Source organism: Vigna umbellata, chromosome 2, assembly GCF_029865625.1.
Source record: "Vigna umbellata cultivar VRB3 chromosome 2, Vumbellata_1.0, whole genome shotgun sequence".
Lineage (NCBI taxonomy): Eukaryota > Viridiplantae > Streptophyta > Magnoliopsida > Fabales > Fabaceae > Vigna > Vigna umbellata.
This window is the reverse complement of record NC_142166.1, coordinates 4,309,134-4,326,824: the sequence shown is the minus strand read 5'-3', so window position 1 is coordinate 4,326,824 and position 17,691 is coordinate 4,309,134. Positions and strand designations below refer to the sequence as shown.

General features: G+C 33.0%; 1 protein-coding gene and 2 pseudogenes across 1 annotated transcript; 2 read left to right on the top strand and 1 right to left on the bottom strand.

Annotated features, from left to right (window-relative positions):
* Window positions 1-440: 440 nt before the first annotated feature.
* Window positions 441-7,426, top strand: LOC148203235 (uncharacterized; annotated as a pseudogene).
* Window positions 7,427-10,153: 2,727 nt separating this feature from the next.
* LOC124847553 (UPF0481 protein At3g47200-like) lies at window positions 10,154-11,752 on the top strand (annotated as a pseudogene).
* A 3,027-nt stretch (window positions 11,753-14,779) lies between these two features.
* On the bottom strand, window positions 14,780-15,909 carry LOC148203234 (chitinase 2-like). The gene has a single exon (XM_088107990.1). It carries the CDS (start codon window positions 15,853-15,855, stop codon window positions 14,986-14,988), a length of 870 nt encoding a protein of 289 aa, XP_087964116.1. The 5' UTR covers window positions 15,856-15,909; the 3' UTR covers window positions 14,780-14,985.
* Window positions 15,910-17,691: the final 1,782 nt, after the last annotated feature.

The window sequence follows — 17,691 nt, the reverse complement described above, 5'->3', positions numbered from 1 at the left end:
TTTAAACCTTAAAAGTAAAAGAAAAAATGATGGAAAAAAATTCCATTAAATATTTGCAACAAAAATTAATATTCATTCACAAATAAATATTTTGTAATAATACTATAATAAGAAGAAGTACAAATAGAATACCTTCCTTTCATATCTAACAATTTTACTTTTAACCTTTTCTTACACTCCTTTACACTCCTTTTCTTTTTTAGCTTATACTCCCTCTTTCCTTTGATTTTGTAAAAAAAGTGTAGAGGGCTAAATTGCTTTTCTTTCTCCTTGAAAATCACAAAGATAAAACTCGATTTTTAATTATGTTATCATGTTGAGAAACTTGACATATTTTCATTTATAACCAGTTCTTCCTACAAGTAGTACTTTTGACCATATGGAACCGCGTCCTACATTTCAATCTGCTTAAGCAGTTTCCTCTTTCCTTCTCACAACAATACTGTTTCAAGTCGGTGTTCTTCATCATCATTCGTTTACTTTTACGTTTCCACATAAAAAAGTGCTCAATCACAATCCCTTCTGTTTGCTCACTAAAAGCATCGGGATCCTTATAACCATGATCACAAAGGAATGTTTTTTTCAACACGAAACTTAGCTTACTTCAAAGTACAGTTCTCATTTTCCTATTTGCCACAAATCAAGGTACTGTATTTTCATTTTCCATTTATACATTATAAACCTTACAACGGTATTTGGCAATAGGGGCTATCTGCACTTCACAATTTGGCAAGTTTGTTTGGCCCCTGGCCATAGATTTTGCTTTGTGATACTTGATTGTAAGTTTCCCAAATCCTTTCTGAACAGGGTTTAAGACATGTCGTACGTTAGACTCTTCATTGTTGCAACAAATTAATTTTGATTTTAATTATTTAAATATGATTTATTACCCAAGATAAAGTAAAAGTTATGAACTTTTGGATAAGGATAATTAGAAACATGACTTTCATACTTTTTAGTACATTAACCAATTATGAAGGAAACAGAACTATTTTGCAATAACTTAGCAGCCAACTAGTATCTCAAACATTCCTTTTTCTTAAAAAGTAGTACATAAACTAACTTTACTAATAGTGTTGAATATTAGAAGTTCAAATAATTGATTGGAAAAATAAGAAAAGTTAGAAAGCAATGAATGAAAATGGAATTATCTACATTTCAATCCATCCTTGATATTTTCATGTCTAACGTGAGATTAAAATAAAGTGAGATTGCATTATAAACAGTTTAAACAACACAAATTCAGCACCTTCTCATCTAAGCTACAAGTGGAAAATCTTCTTTACATTCAACCAAAAGTTGACCTTCCAAACACAGACACTTGCTAAATTACTGAAGAAGGATGTAAAAAATGCCCTCTGTAGCCAGCTTCATTACTAGTTATTTATCAATTCCATATTTTCTGAATGATAGTACTGCAAAGTTTTATAATTGATTTTATTTTTCAATTGATATGGAAGGTATGTTTGAGATGTTTTGTAAGAAGTATGCAAATGAAACGATTTTCTTATTCATTATTCATAAACATTCTTTTGCAACTGTGTTCTTGACTTTTGCACCAAGTTTAACAAACAGAAGAAAACACAATGTCACTGATATTATTTCATATTTGTGTTAGCTCTGTAGCTTAGCTTACCTGGACATTGAAGAAGATCATGACAATGCAAATCTCAGGTAACAAGTTTGAAAGAGCACCAAGCATTCGACAGCTGTTTCCACCCAAAAATCTTGAGGAAAGAAATGGACTTGACAAATACTCCGTTCAGTCCATCAACCATCAATCTAACACGCCAGAAAACATAGCCCATGGGTTCTATGGTTCAAAACCACTTCTGTTAAAAGATGTGCCTCCTAGCCCCAGAAATTCCACATCTTCTCTTCCTTCCAATGCCATTGAACATACTGTACCTGTACATCAACAAATTGATCCCTCAAGTTCTTCGGAATCCTCCTCAAGTTCATTTCCTGCCTTTCGTAAGTTCAACATGCTGGCAGTATATTATTTAAAGTTTTGTACTCCATGATCCATTACTTAAGCATCTTAGGTACTCATTGTTTCTATAGTATAAATTTATAAGAATAGTGTAGCACTCTGCCTGCTGTGGTAAGGAATTAGTGGTTAAAATGTGTTAATATTCCATGTTTGCACGACAGGAGATAAAAGGCCAATGGATCTTCGCGTGTATTTGCCCTTATATAGAGCTGCTTTGAAAGGAGACTGGGAGAAGGCCAATGAGTTCCTAAATTTGCATCCAGGTGCGGAGAATGCCAGGATTTCAAAAGGGATGGAAACAGCTCTTCATATTTCAGCTGGGGCTCGACACACCAAATTTGTGGAGGAACTGGTCAAAAGAATGAGAATTAAGGACCTGGAAATTCAAAACAAAGATAAGAACACTGCACTTTGTTTTGCTGCTGCATCTGGGGTTACCAAGATAGCAAAGCTAATGGTGGAAAGGAATATAGACTTACCTGGAATACGAGGTAGTGAAGGGGTGACACCACTTTATGTAGCCACATTACTGGGCCAAAGGGACATGGTTTGGTATCTCTATTCAGTGACCGATCATGAGATTCTAAAAACAGAAGACTACTTCAGTCTACTGATTGCTGCTATATCAACAGATTTATATGGTAACTTTCGAAAACTGGCTATGACTCCTTTTAAGAGACTTAGAAGTGATAATTAATCATTCATGAACTTGGTTTCTCAGATTTTGCCTTACATATACTGGAGTGTCGACCACAATTAGCGATTTGTCATGGCTTGAATGGGGGAGACAGCTTTACATGTGTTGGCAAAAAAGCCTTCATCATTTCGTAGTGGCATTCAACTAGACATCTGGGAAAGATGCATCTATCCATGTGGGTATCACACCATGAAACTGTGAAAATGTCGCATTTTATGAGATCTTCTTACCTTATGCTTTGAGTGTCATCTTTATAAAGTGCTTATGTAGAAAGATTGTTTGGTTTGTCTTTTGCAACTCGTATTTATAATTCAAACACTGTACATCTAGATGAAGTGTTAATGACCATTAAAGAAAATGAGTCCAATTAGAAGTTCTATTTTCAAAGGAATGACAGTGTGAAATTTCTTGAAGGGATCCGAGTCAAACTAACAACTGAGTACAAATGCCAGTCAAACAACTCGCAATCCCAGGCGCCTTCAACCTTTCAAGGTATGTTGTATTTTTCTGCTGCGAAATATATGGGGCATCATTCACAAAGAAACGAGCTTTCATATTCAGAGGAAGCTTTTGTATGAAGTGTTTTTTTTTTCTCACATTCATGATACATCACTAGAAAGATGATTGTTAAACTAAGATAGCTTAAACTATATAGACATAAAACAAAACCATAACATGAAAATAGAAGAGTAATGAAGAGAAACAAAACAACTTATATATTTTCTGCATAACCACATTGTATTACATACTGTAAATTATATTTTAGGCCAAACACATTCGAAATAACAGTCAATATATTTAAGAGTACAAAACTGTGTAATCATAGTAAGTTCATGACTGAGCTTTACCACTGACAAACAAACTAACTAAAGTAATCATAATTACAACAGTAGGGCCCTGTAGTACAGCTTGAGACATGAGCCAAATCCTCATAAGGATTAACACCACCTCCAACCTAAAAACTTAAGACAATAGATTTGTGAGTTTTTTTCCTTAAATGATGTTTAACTTTCTCATTTCTATCCAATATGGGACTTGGACTTACATTTGGATTCCCTAAGATCTTGTCTAAGATTTAAGTCTTTCCAAAATCTTTGTATTTTATAGATTCCCTAAGACTCTTGCATAAGATTTAAGTCTTTCCAAAATCTTTGTAATTCATAGATCTTGATTTGAAGAGGTTGCTGTAGAGTGTACTATGCTTCAGCTGAACAACTGCATCTTGCTTCTTAGAGTTCCGTGTGAACACTTGACTGCCACATGAAAAAACAGACTCGACTGTCCTTTTTGAGTCATAAATAGAACCATCATAATCATTATCAACATAACCTTCAATTCTTCCATATCCTTTGTAATACCAAATGATAAAATCAACAGTACCTTTTAAATATCTCAACACTTTTTTTTGCCACATCAAAGTTTGTCAAAATAGGTGAGAGCATATGAGCCTTGAAAGTAAACTAGCAGAGAACTTCTGATCTAGTGAAGTTGTAGTCTACTGAAGAAGGCAGCCAGCCAAGCTTCTGTATTGAGTTGCATCAGCCTCTCTATTGCCATCATTTTTGAACAACTTTTCATTTCCAAAACGAGGAGTTGAAACAGGAATACAACTCTCCAATTTGAACGTTTTCAGCATGTCATTTGCATACTTTGTCTGGGGAAGAAAGATTTCATCATCAAGCTAATGCATTTCCATTTCCCAAAAAATATCTTAACACTCCAAGACCAGTGTATTCAAAAACTTGCAAAATGCTATTTTAAAATAGCCAATTTCATCAATATCATCACCGTAACCAACAAATCATCAACATAAAGTGACACCCTTATTTTCTACCCATTTTTGCCACAAACTTTCACGAACAGAGTGACTCATTAAGACTTTGTGAAGCCTATAAATTTTTTCTTTATGACTTGCAACAATAAAACCAACCAACAGGTTTCTTAACATAAATTTCTTCTTCCAAAACACCATATAAAAAAGCTGAATTGACATTCAACTATAAGATTTTCTATCCATATTGTGATGATAAAGCAACAATCAATCTTATCGTTTCATGCCTAGCAGTAGGTGCAAACGTATCACCTTAATCGACTCCATCCATTTGAGAATATCCCTTCAGAATGAGTCTAGTTTTATGTTTTTTAATAGAACCGTTAGGATGCAAGTTTGTTCTATAAACCAATTTTACACAAATCAAATCATTCGTCCTCACAAAGAACCTTTGCTCTTGAAGTTGCAATTTACTAACCATATCAGAAATAATTACTTTCTTGAGATTCCATGACTGTTCAATAGAGACAACTTTGGCTTCAAACTTTTTGGGTAGGTTAATCAACATTTTTTTTACAACCTTATTGCCCCCTACAACCTCACCATATAGCCTCATTTGACTCACCAAATGGGACACCTTTGAAGTGTACTCCTTGATAGACTCATTCTCCTCCATTTTCAGTATTTCAAACTCTCTTTTAAGATTCAAAAGCTTAATGGACCTTACCCTTTCATCATCTACATATCTTTCATTCACTTCATTCTATTTTTTCCTGATGCATAATGCGGTAACACCTTATCTGTAAAAGATGAATGTAACATAAGACAATCTTCTCCTTCTTCATAGTCTCCTCCTCTTGTTGCTTGTTTGAGCTATAGTAGGATTAACTCTCAATGATTTAGCTTTCTTATCTTGATTTGCATAATCCCATAAGCCAAACTTTAAACATCGTTGCGTTTTGACAACCCATATATGATAATTGAGGAACAACAAAATCAACATTGCTGCCTAAAGCCATCTGATCTCTCACCAGGGTTCAAAATCTACTCTCAATTTATTATTTTTCCAAAAGAGCACTGCTCTAGATACCATTCCTAAACGAAGATAGCTTAAACTATATAAACTTAAAACAAATAATATATAATGTGAAAAGAGAATGGTGAAGAGAAACAAAATAGTTTTTGCAATTGCTGCCCAACCATATTGTATTTCATACTCGAATTGTATATAAGGTCAAATACAGGAGAAATGACTGTCCATCATCATACCTATACATCCTGTCAACAAAATGTTTTGTATCCACTACATTTAAGAGTACAAATATGTCCAAAATCATAGTAAATATATGCCAAAACATTACCACTTACACAAATAAACTATCTGAAACAAGTAAACATAATTAAGTAGTAAAAACAGAAGATTCTTACGGCCCATTAATTTAACAATGATCTGGCAATCATTCTCAAACCTCTTTCAGTAATAACACTAAAAAACAACAAAAATAAATCTTGCTGGGAATGGATTATTAATATAGGTCAATATATAGACATCGACAATGATATTTCCATGGTCACCAACAGACATGAATATTCAACATAAATGAGATATTGCTTCTCCATTATGTCTATGAATCTGTCGTGGGATGCATTGCTAAACTATGTATTATTATTGGATTGAAGTTGCAGACCTACTGGTGACTGGACTCTGTCGTGCTGTAAAATATCTTGGTATGCTGCCAACTTGGTTGTCTCACTTCAGTTGACTTTGACTTGAGCTAATTTGCTGTACTTATAGTGCCAGGATTTGAAACAGTTCAGAAGAAAAAGATATTGAACTTACAGGCTTTAAAGTTAGTGCAACATCTTTGGGAAGTAATAGAGTCATCAGACGAAATATATGGAGATTTGATTAAAAGCCCTTTGTCAAGGCCCCTATTTATTGCTGCTGAATTTGGAATACCTGAGATTGTAATTGAGCTTCTTCACTCATATCCCGATCTCCTTTGGAAAGTTGACAGCCAAAATAGAAGTTTTTTTCACATTGCAATCGTGTATCGTCAGGAAAAAATATTTAACATGATTTATGAAATAGGGGCACATAAGGATCTGATAACTTCTTATAGAGACAATAACAATCACAACATACTGCATTTGGCAGGAAAATTGGCACCTTCAGATCAACTTCATGTTGTATCTGGTGCAGCACTGCAGATGCAAAGGGAATTATTGTGGTTCAAGGTCATTTTTCAATCGTCATTCTGGAGTCAGCTTTCTCAGTTTAGTTGCTCATCGAGTATCTAAGGTTATTTTGAAACACTTCATTTCTTGAATTTACAGGAGGTAGAAAAGATCATACAGCCTCTATTGAAGGAGATGAAGGATTCTGAAGGTAGGACGCCTCAAATGCTATTTACCGAAGAACACAAGGGGTTGGCCAAAGAAGGAGAAAAATGGCTGAAGAACACTGCTTCATCATGCATGCTAGTTTCAACTCTTATTACCACTGTGATGTTTGCAGCAATCTTTACAGTACCAGGTGGGAACAACAACAATGGATATCCTATTTTTATGCACACTACATCCTTCAAAGTTTTTGCAGTCTCAGATGCTATTGGATTATTCTCATCAGTAGTATCTATATTGATGTTTTTGTCAATACTCACCTCAAGGTATGCACAGGAGGATTTCCTTGTGTCACTGCCTAAAAGGTTGAGTGTTGGCATTGCCACCCTTTTCTTCTCCATCATTACAATGCTCATAGCTTTTGGTGCAACATTTTTCATTGTACTTGGCCATCAATTGGCATGGATTTTCATTCCAATAACCCTAGTTGCATGTATCCCAGCAATATTGTTTGCCTTTTTACAGTTTCCTCTTCTTGTGGATACAATCTCTTGTACATATGGAGCTGGTGTATTTTCTCGTTGAGAAATTTGGTAAATAATATTCATCCTAGGTGATTGAATCTGGCCACATCTCTAACTCAGGTCATATTCTTTACCAATAACAGCACACTCGTAATATCCAACATTTTTGGAAGAAGGGAAGCTCTAGTTGTAGCAGTTACGTTGCTAATATAGATGCAATTATACTGTTATAAATAATGGTTTAAGCCTTTGATTTCCAAATAATGCTTTTACCTTCCACCACTGTAATATCAATTCTTTCATATTTTCTACAAGAAAATGGGCATTTAGCAATGACATAAAATTGATGTTAAAAAGCAAAACACTAAAAGACTATTAGCATTGATTTTGTGTTGAACCTGTTATATGTAACGTTAAAATTATAAACACTAATTTGTTAATAGATTTATTTGAAAGTCAACTCTAATTAATGTCAACTTTACTAATGTTAATTCATCACTAATTTTAAATTAAATAATTAATTAATTAAAAAGTTTAGTCCAAGACATTTTTATTTTAAAATTTATTTAATTTAGTTTCAACTTTAACTAACGCTAAATAAAACTTATTCTTAATATTAATTTAATTTGAGTGAACCTGTGCAACACTAACTATAATAACTTTATAAACATCTTCATATAGTATAACCATATTTATTTTAATCATTTTTTTATAGTTAGCATTTATTTAATCGATTTTAATTTAAATAAATAAAATATTTAAAATAAATAAAGTTATCATTTCGATGCTAATTTTTTTATTTTAATTTAAAAAAAATATTATCATTCAAAAACAAATACTAATTTTATTTATTTTAATTCTTATACAATTAATGTAAACTTAGCCTATACTAATTTAAATAAATATAAATATTATAAATAAAATAAGATTAATATCAGTAAACCGATCTTAATATTATTTATGTTTATTAAATTAATATTAACATAAATATTTATTGAATAGTATTTTTATAATAATATGTTTTTTTCATTTTTTTTATTTTAACATAATTAAATTTACACTAATTCAACAATAACACAAATATTTATTTATTAAAAAACATAAAGGTAATTTTATATTTTTAACTTTTTTTTAAATTAATCTTTTATACAGACCTTAAGAGTGTTATGATTTTGTAAACTAGGAATTAACTTTATGTTTTGAATTGTGTAAGTGTGACTAATCCTTTTGCAACAGTTAATTCATCTGCATAATTTCGAATCTTTTAAGATGGTGGTAGGGACCACAATAAGAACTATCCAATTACTGAACTTTAATCAGAAAATAGATGTGCACAGAAGTCAACATAGAAAACCAGACCATTGAGAAAACACTATAAGGTTTGTTAGAGAAAAGAAAAGGTCAATATAATTCATCTGATTCTGTAAAATAATGAAACAAAAAGAAGATAGCAAGTTAGATTAGTATTCCTTGAACTGACACAAAATTGTAACAGTTAAATACATATTCTTTATTGACTATGGTTTAAACTAGTTTTAGTCCAGTTTTCATTGATTTTTTTTCTTAATTTTGATCATTTTCACCAATCGATCTTCTAATTTATATGAATTACCTTTCATTCACTGAATTTCTGTCCTACCAACAGATTAAGTTTCATTTTCAAATAATTATATAATTAACACAAGTCAATTATTCATTCAAAGTAGTAGTTTTGTGTCCACACAAATGTCTTCCCTATATGCATTGTTATTATAATTAAAGTAATATATACTATTAATATTGCTTTTAAAACAGAATTATGATGATATTATGCAATATTACATCATAATGTATATAATTATATTTTTATGGTATCTACTTTAACTTTTTTTATAATTGTATGATATTATACTAGTAGTAATATATAATATTTTAGAACAGAAAATGGAATGGTTAAGTAGGGCAAGTAAATAATAATAATAGTAATGAAATAACTTCTCCTTTCTAAAAACTTATAACTAATAGTTTCCATTTGAATAAAAAGATATTTCTATAAAAAAAACCAATAAAAAAAGTAACACGAGTTAAAATAGTATTATTAAAAAAATATATTATGAATGGTGCCAATGCATACTTTGTATGTATATACTGAAGGATTAGTGATTCCTCTAACTGAACAAAGATTTTGCTCTACAATGCCTAATTTAGATCACTGTTATTGCTCTGAAAACAGTCTTTAACCTAATAATAACAAACATCTTTCTTCTAACGCGCTTTGAACTTTCAAAGTACATTATCAGCTTAATTTCCCAACAATTTTTGGTTAATTATATACAATCATGTGATAAAGAAAACAAGTTTTCAACACGGAGAAGGGAGAATGAAAACAAAACTTATAACAGTGAGAATTTCAGAAAACAGATTTTATTAAACAAGTTTGTTTATTTTTTAATTTTAGAAAATAGAAAATTGTTTCAGAGAAACAGTAAACAAACAAGCTTGTAACCTTTTCAAATCTTTCATTATTTTTTTAGACAAACCCTACTGTTTACCATATTATCTCTCTCCTATCTGTCTCTATTTTTTGTCTAGTTTCTTGTGCTCGGACCTTCATTGATTTTCACACATTCATTTTTCTTTTTTTCTTTTTGCTTTGAGTTTGTCGTTCTCTCTATTATTTATTGAAGCTCACAAGTGGCTCCTCGTTTATAAGGAGTCTTATTTATTTATATTATAACAGTGGACTTGATCTGAATAAGAAAAGTTGACCAGCTGCAAGTGAAAAAGGATAAAATCTTTCTGTGCAAGAGAGCAAAACCAGTTCAATTTCTCACGCCAACAATACAATGGCATGTGCAAAACTCGTCAGATTGGCCAATCACATGTCCAGCACAAGAAAAATTCACAGTACTGCAAATAGAATGAGCTCAAATTGGAGAGATCTTATGAAAAAGGAGTTAGAAAATGGACACAGTGGAAAGCAAGAACAAAGTCACCACCCAGTTTGCATATACAGGGTTCCGTATAACATGAGAAGGGTCGAACCAAAAGCCTACAGACCCAACAACATCTCCATCGGTCCCTGTCACCATGGAGCACCCCACTTGAGAAACATGGAGGCTCTCAAGAAAAGGTTCTATATCAGCCTCTTCAACAATGATGCAAATGCAGCCAAGCTAGACCGGGCTTTTGAGTTCCTAGAGGAACAAGAAACCAACGTTCGAAGATGTTACAACGAGGACATCAAATTGAGCAGCGACGAGTTTCTACAAATGATGCTAGTTGACGGTTCTTTCATCGTTCAGCTCTTGAGGGATCTATCAGCGAATGAATTCGGAAAAGTCCCTTCTCTCAGCCCATGGATGTTGCCCATCATTCGTCGCGAGATGATAATGCTTGAAAACCAGCTTCCCATGTTTGTTTTGAGCAAGCTGTTTGAGTTAACTAGTGTTGATTCTGCTCCTTCGGGACATAATAACTGTCTCCAAGATCTTGCTCTTCGATTCTTTTATCCTTTGCTGCAGGTGGATTCGGATTATACACTGGATACTAAGGAAGCTGGTGAGTTAAGAGGGCTTCACTTCCTCGATCTTCTTAGGTCAGCCATTAGGCCAGATCTTAAGGGAGAAAAACCAAGAGACTTTCAACCTCACATGATTCGTTCTGTAACGGAGCTGATAGAGGCTGGTGTGAAGATCAAAGCAGATGAGAGTAAACAGTTGCTTGACATAAGCTTTGGGAAAAAATGGGGTTTTCTGACAAGACAACTCACTATTCCTCCGTTGTACATAAATGACCACAGAGGCACTGTGTTTCGTAACATAGTTGCTTTTGAGAACTGTCACAAGGATTGCAACCCTGATGTTACAACCTACTTGTTTTTCTTCAACGGACTCATCAACTCTGCAGGTGATGTCTCTCTTCTTCATTACAAAGGGGTGCTTCACCATTCTCTTGGCAATGATAACACTGTCTCTGAACTAATCAACAACGTCACCAAAGAAATTGTTCGGGGCAAAAATGAGTCCTACTTGTACAAAGTGGTCAATGGCGCAAACTCGTACTTTGCTTCCTTCTATGCGAGAAAAAGAGCTTCTTTAGTGCATCACTATTTAACCAGCTGGGTGGTGGGGGTTTCAACAGTTGGTGCGTTGTTGGCTCTTTACTTCACTTTCATTCAGACTGTGTGTTCGTTTGCAGATTCAATCGAAGCCTTTAAAAACCAAAGCTTTAGATCTGCCTTTATAGATGTTTTTTGTATACCAGTTCGTGGCGTTCCTACCAATGATAAAAGTGAAAAATAGTAAAACTGAAGATGCTGCAATAAAACTAAAAAGGTGAATACAAATTTGAAGCTCTGCAGGAAAATCTGAGATTTGTACAAGGAAGTTTGTTGTTGCTCTGAATGAGATAGCTCTGTCTGTGATTGCTTGAATTAGTTTTGGTCTAATAATAAAAGAATCGTTCTCCTGCACCTCTCTCGTTTCTGCTTGCACCTCCAATCTCAAAATGGCAAACATAACCTTTAACTAAAATAGATTTTACCAAAGTAATTTTTTTTTTTACTTTTTCTTCTCTTTAAATATGGGTTGTCCTAGCCGCTGCACTCCCTTATCCAACCCTGAGACAGTGCCTCCTTCCTTTACTTTCTTGTTCTTCTTCTCATTTTCACGTTTTCTCTCCTCTCCTCCGTTGCTTATTTGTTGGTTGAATAGTTCTACTTAAAAACAACTCTTTAGAACAAGACATATTTTACTATTAGTTTTTAGTTCATGGCGTATAGTATTATACTATTTAAAATGGTAATTTTTTTTCCTTTATTTTTATGCAACTAGCTCGAGAAAGTTATCAGCTTGTTCATGTACAAATATAATGGTTAAAATTTATAAAAAGAAATCATAAAACAACACCAAAATTGTTAGCAGATCCACGTAGTTCTTCTTAACTGGCCTAACGACATGTCAGTAGTTAGCACTTTTTAAAATATGCATAGGAATAAGTTCCCATGTTATACAGAAGTGATATTGTTTGTAGTCTGAGCACCTTGAGACAGAATCAAAGTTTTGTTGTACTTATTCTTCTTGTTTGGCCAAAGAAACCTCAGTACAAGGAGAAGATAACTTTGTTTCTTAATTACCTGTATCGATGTGTGTGAGACTAGTTAAGACAAACTTATATCTTTGTTGCTCGTTCAACTTGGAAAGTCAACAAAAATAACAAATAATAAGCGACAGTAAAATCTAGATAAAATATTTTCTAAATAAATAATATTTATAAAAATAAAGAAGAGAGCAATGAGTTTATCTTGTGCATATAGGTGGAGAGAAGTTACTTTTGGAGAAAAGAAAAAAAACTTATATCTTATATATTGGACTTCTCCCTATTATATATATTTTCCATGTTGACGACGAGAAAGTAGTTACTCTAATAAGACCACTCTTTGTCTGCATGGAAGAAGGATGTGTTTGTGCTTTCCGTTGTGTGATTTTGAGTAACATTACTAAGACACGGCTAAGTGAGACTCGAAGTCTCACATTAAATAAAAATAAGAAAGTATAACATTATATAAAGGTGAAAAATAGGTTAAGTCATTCTATTAAAATTTTAGATAAAGAGTGGTATTAATCTTTTATATGGTTAGATTCATATTTCATTGATGTTTATATTTCTTTAGTGAATATTCTTCTAAGAAGAATTGTTTTGTCTTGTATCATGTGGTATTATTTTCTTCAATTTTAGTTCTCTTCCTACCAATCAACGGAAAACAGTTTGCTGCATAATGACTTTACTCTGTTGGAATTTCTGCATATCATCCTCAATATTAGACTCAACGGAAAAATATATCAAGGTGTCATGAAAAATTTCATCTATAGTAGTAAATATTTGTTTGGTTTATTTATAGCACTCATCATTTATAGTATCAGCATAGCTTAGGAACACACCTTTCAGCTTTAAGAGATAACTTACTTTTTTGATGCTCGTGTAATTGAACATAAGTCACACAATAAAAAACTCTATGTTAATTTAACAATTTTAAGACTTATTAATGTATCTTTAAGAGGTTGAATAAGTGTTTTATACTCAAGAGACAAAGATAGTGTTTGATTGATAGAGTTATGTGAGAGCTTCTTCACAATATATTGATGGCATTTGAGCTACAATCAATGCAGCTTGACCCACCTCCAATAGATTATGGTTCTTTCAATCCACCACCTCATTCTGTATTCTGTTGTGGCATATTTAGATAGGATCTTTGACGACCAATTCATTTGAATGCTAGAAAATGTTAAAGTTTTGATGCATATATCCCCCTCCATGGTCTTTGCATAATACATGAACTTGTGATTTGTACCAAGTCTTAATCATTTTGCAAAAAATTTAAAATAGTATTCTAACTTCACTTTTAAAAAACATAACAAAGTCATGTACAATTATCAATAACCATCACAAACCACATTGAACCATCCAAATTTTAAAGGAAATTATGAATTTTATTTGAAATTAAAAAAAAAATGAGTTTTTGACTCTTTGCAAGCTCACAAACATCATAATATTTGAAATATCAATTTAATCAAATGCATTTGGAAATACTTTTCTCTATTTAACCAAAAGATACATGTTCTAGACACGGTGTCCTTCTCGGTCTTGTCTTCTATCTTGAATGTTTTGAGTCTCTCCCTTTATTCAAAGGTGACCGTTCTTCTCTGTCTTGTCGTGTATCTTGAATGTTTTGAGTCTCTCTCTTTATTCAAAGGTGACCCTACTTTCTTCTTTCCAAAAACTCTTCAGTAGATCCTTGAACTTTTCAATCGCAAATTCTGTATTCTTAAAGTTGTTGGTTAACAATCTCAAGATCTCAATTAGCGTCTTCCATTTATATTTAGCTAGTTCATCATGGTTTTACCTGAGTTATGTACTCGGACACTCTTTCAATCTCCTTTATGCACTCCAACTTGTCCATTTTTGAAGTTAGGTTCGTTTCAACATGGTATCCCCTTTATACACCTTCAACAATATTTTTCATTGATAACTTCTATATTTTCATATTAAAGTTGATTACACTCTCTTAAAATTTTTGTTTATTTTATCTTTTAACTTTAAATTAGATTTGTAATTTTTAGGTTCAATTCATCCAATAAGAAACTATTGATAACTAACATTCGTGGATAAAAAAAAAGTGTTTTGTATTCTAAAGATATCTAAACTCCTCTTTGTTCCATTTTTTTGATATATTTTTTAGATGTTTCTCATATACTCCTTTTAGGACAACAAAATCCTTTGCTCAGGTTGTTGTAAATGTTCAAAACACTCTTAACTACCTTATCAAACCCTCAAGATAGAAATTGTTCTGGTTTCCTTTTTTTTTTTTTTTGATCCTGAATATTATAAAAAAGATATAATTGGATCACGGAAGAGCAAAGAGTCATGAAAGAAGGGCAAAGGTAAGTAGTAATGTAGCAGAAAACCAAGACTATGATAAGAGAGAGACGGAAATTTTATTTAGAAGGAGTGAATACAGAAGGCACACAAAAACAAAAAGCACAGAAGAAGGTAATAAGGGTCTTATTTAGTAGGACATGGACTATGTATGAGTAATCATAGCGTGTGAGAATGACCCCATGAGATATAATACAAGGAAAGCAAAGAGCACAGTGTGATAGTATGGTGATGAGAAGACCTAATCGGATCCAGTGAGGATCTCTTGTGCCTTTTTCTCAACATAGAGGGGAGGCTCAATCAAGCGGGAGGACTGAGCATCTGAAACAAAAATTCCAGCAAGTGAACCAGATGCGATGAGTTGTAGGACACCCTCAACGAAGATCTCAAGGGATATGTTACCCTTGTCGTTTGGATCAGTGCTGAAACCTGCCAAGAGCTTGTCAACACCGAAGGTGTCTATTAGGGTTTTGTGGAGGTTGACAAATTCGCGTGTGCTGGGGACTTTCTGATCGTAGTACTGGTAGTTGACCCAGTGAATACGGTTTGGATTAGCCTTGAACAACTGCTTGTAGTGGGAAAGGACAGGTTCTGAGGGTGCAATGGAGACCACGAGTCCACTGATTGTGGTTTGGAGGTAATCTATGACTTTGCCTATGCAGTAAGCAAAGTCATCTTCACTGGATTCGATGTGCTCATAGTTGATGTCAATGCCATCGATCACAGTTTCATGATGAAACTTGTAGAGCACTGATATTATCTCGTTCAGTGATTTCTTGGCATTATCAATCCATATTTCTTTGTCTTTAGGATTGAATGGAAAATCGGTGCCACGACCTCCAAGGCTTATTACCACCTTCACACCCTCGTAATCTGCCTTTAGTTCTCTGATACTTTTAGCGCTGAACTTTGTCACGTTCCAATTTGCACGGAAATTTCCCTTCCCTTGTTTCTTTCCGCTTCCATCCTCAACGTAATCATCTGAGGCAAAGGCCAAAATGAAGTGGAATTGTGGGATTCTTTTGTTGATGATTTCCACTGGGAAACCTTCAATGGGTGGGACATCCTTTGAACCGATAATGTATTCACGAAAAATAGGTTTCGGAGACATTCTGAGTTCTTAGTTCTCTTTGTTTTCTTGAATTGCTTTGATTTGTTTGAGGGATGGGATGAAGGATATCCTACACTTGACGCTATTTATAGAGCCAATTAGAGAATTAATAATTATTATCGGATGCACCGTCTCAGTTCGCCAGTTTTGTCACTCATAATTTTTTCTTCATTCGTCATTATCCTTCTCTCAGCATATACGTCATTACTTAAAGATCAAATCAAATTCTGTTCACTCCTACAACTATGCAGTAAAGAAGATTATCTCAATGATCAAATATTCAATCATCAACTTCTCTCATAAATTTCACAAAGCATTTTTCATTTCGTTCACACGGTGGTTGTTATGCTGTCTGTCTGTGATCTTATGCCACCTGCTTCATATCTACGATAGCAAGCTTAGTTATAACATCATATTTCGTTTTTCACAACAAAACTTTTGCTTCTGACTTCTGTATGTAATAAACAATATTATCTCGGTCACCATGTTCTCTCAAATTTAATTTTTTGTTCCTTAAATCGATCTATGTGCCGTGTGTACTCATCGCGTATACATTATTTTCAGAAGGTCAGGTTGTTGTTTCTGCACGACTTATTTTTATTTAGTCTATTTTGTTGTCTATAGTATTAAAAAAAAATAAGATAATAATATTTCACTTTAAACATGCACAACACTTATTCCGTATATTAGTTTTTTCATATTTAAGTGTCTTATGCAACCTTGAATGGCCTTTGAAGAGATACTAAATAAGGTTTAGAATTTGGTCAAGTTCATCCCATGGTTGTTGCACATTTTAAAATATTTCGTCACACTTGTTTTAATGCCTTATTTAGAAATGGTTGTTACAGATTTAAAAATATTTCAATGCCTTATTTATTGAAGCTTATAAAATAAAAAAATTTAGAACAATTATCAAGGCTCGTGATGTAACCTTTCCAACAAATGTATTTTGAAAGGGTGTGATAGGTATAATGAGCTGATCTCCCTTTCACTAAGAAAAACATTTTGGATGTAATTTATAAGTCCAAACCGCCTTAACCACTTCGTGCAAAAGCAATATAATCCAATATAAGAAGAAATATATTGAAAGTATGTAATATTGTTTGGATTAATAATTCAATTTTACAGTACTGTTATCCAGAGAACAGGACCTATAAATTTTTCATTTAGTAAGACTTTAAAATATATTAAAACAAGTGTGACGAAATATTTTAAAATGTGCAACAACCATGGGATGAACTTGACCAAATTCTAAACCTTATTTAGTATCTCTTCAAAGGCCATTCAAGGTTGCATAAGACACTTAAATATGAAAAAACTAATATACGGAATAAGTGTTGTGCATGTTTAAAGTGAAATATTATTATCTTATTTTTTTTTAATACTATAGACAACAAAATAGACTAAATAAAAATAAGTCGTGCAGAAACAACAACCTGACCTTCTGAAAATAATGTATACGCGATGAGTACACACGGCACATAGATCGATTTAAGGAACAAAAAATTAAATTTGAGAGAACATGGTGACCGAGATAATATTGTTTATTACATACAGAAGTCAGAAGCAAAAGTTTTGTTGTGAAAAACGAAATATGATGTTATAACTAAGCTTGCTATCGTAGATATGAAGCAGGTGGCATAAGATCACAGACAGACAGCATAACAACCACCGTGTGAACGAAATGAAAAATGCTTTGTGAAATTTATGAGAGAAGTTGATGATTGAATATTTGATCATTGAGATAATCTTCTTTACTGCATAGTTGTAGGAGTGAACAGAATTTGATTTGATCTTTAAGTAATGACGTATATGCTGAGAGAAGGATAATGACGA

Coding starts and splice junctions, on each gene's coding strand:
- LOC148203234 (XM_088107990.1), bottom strand. CDS start 15,855: ATGTCTCCGAAACCTATTTTTCGTGAATACATTATCGGTTCAAAGGAT.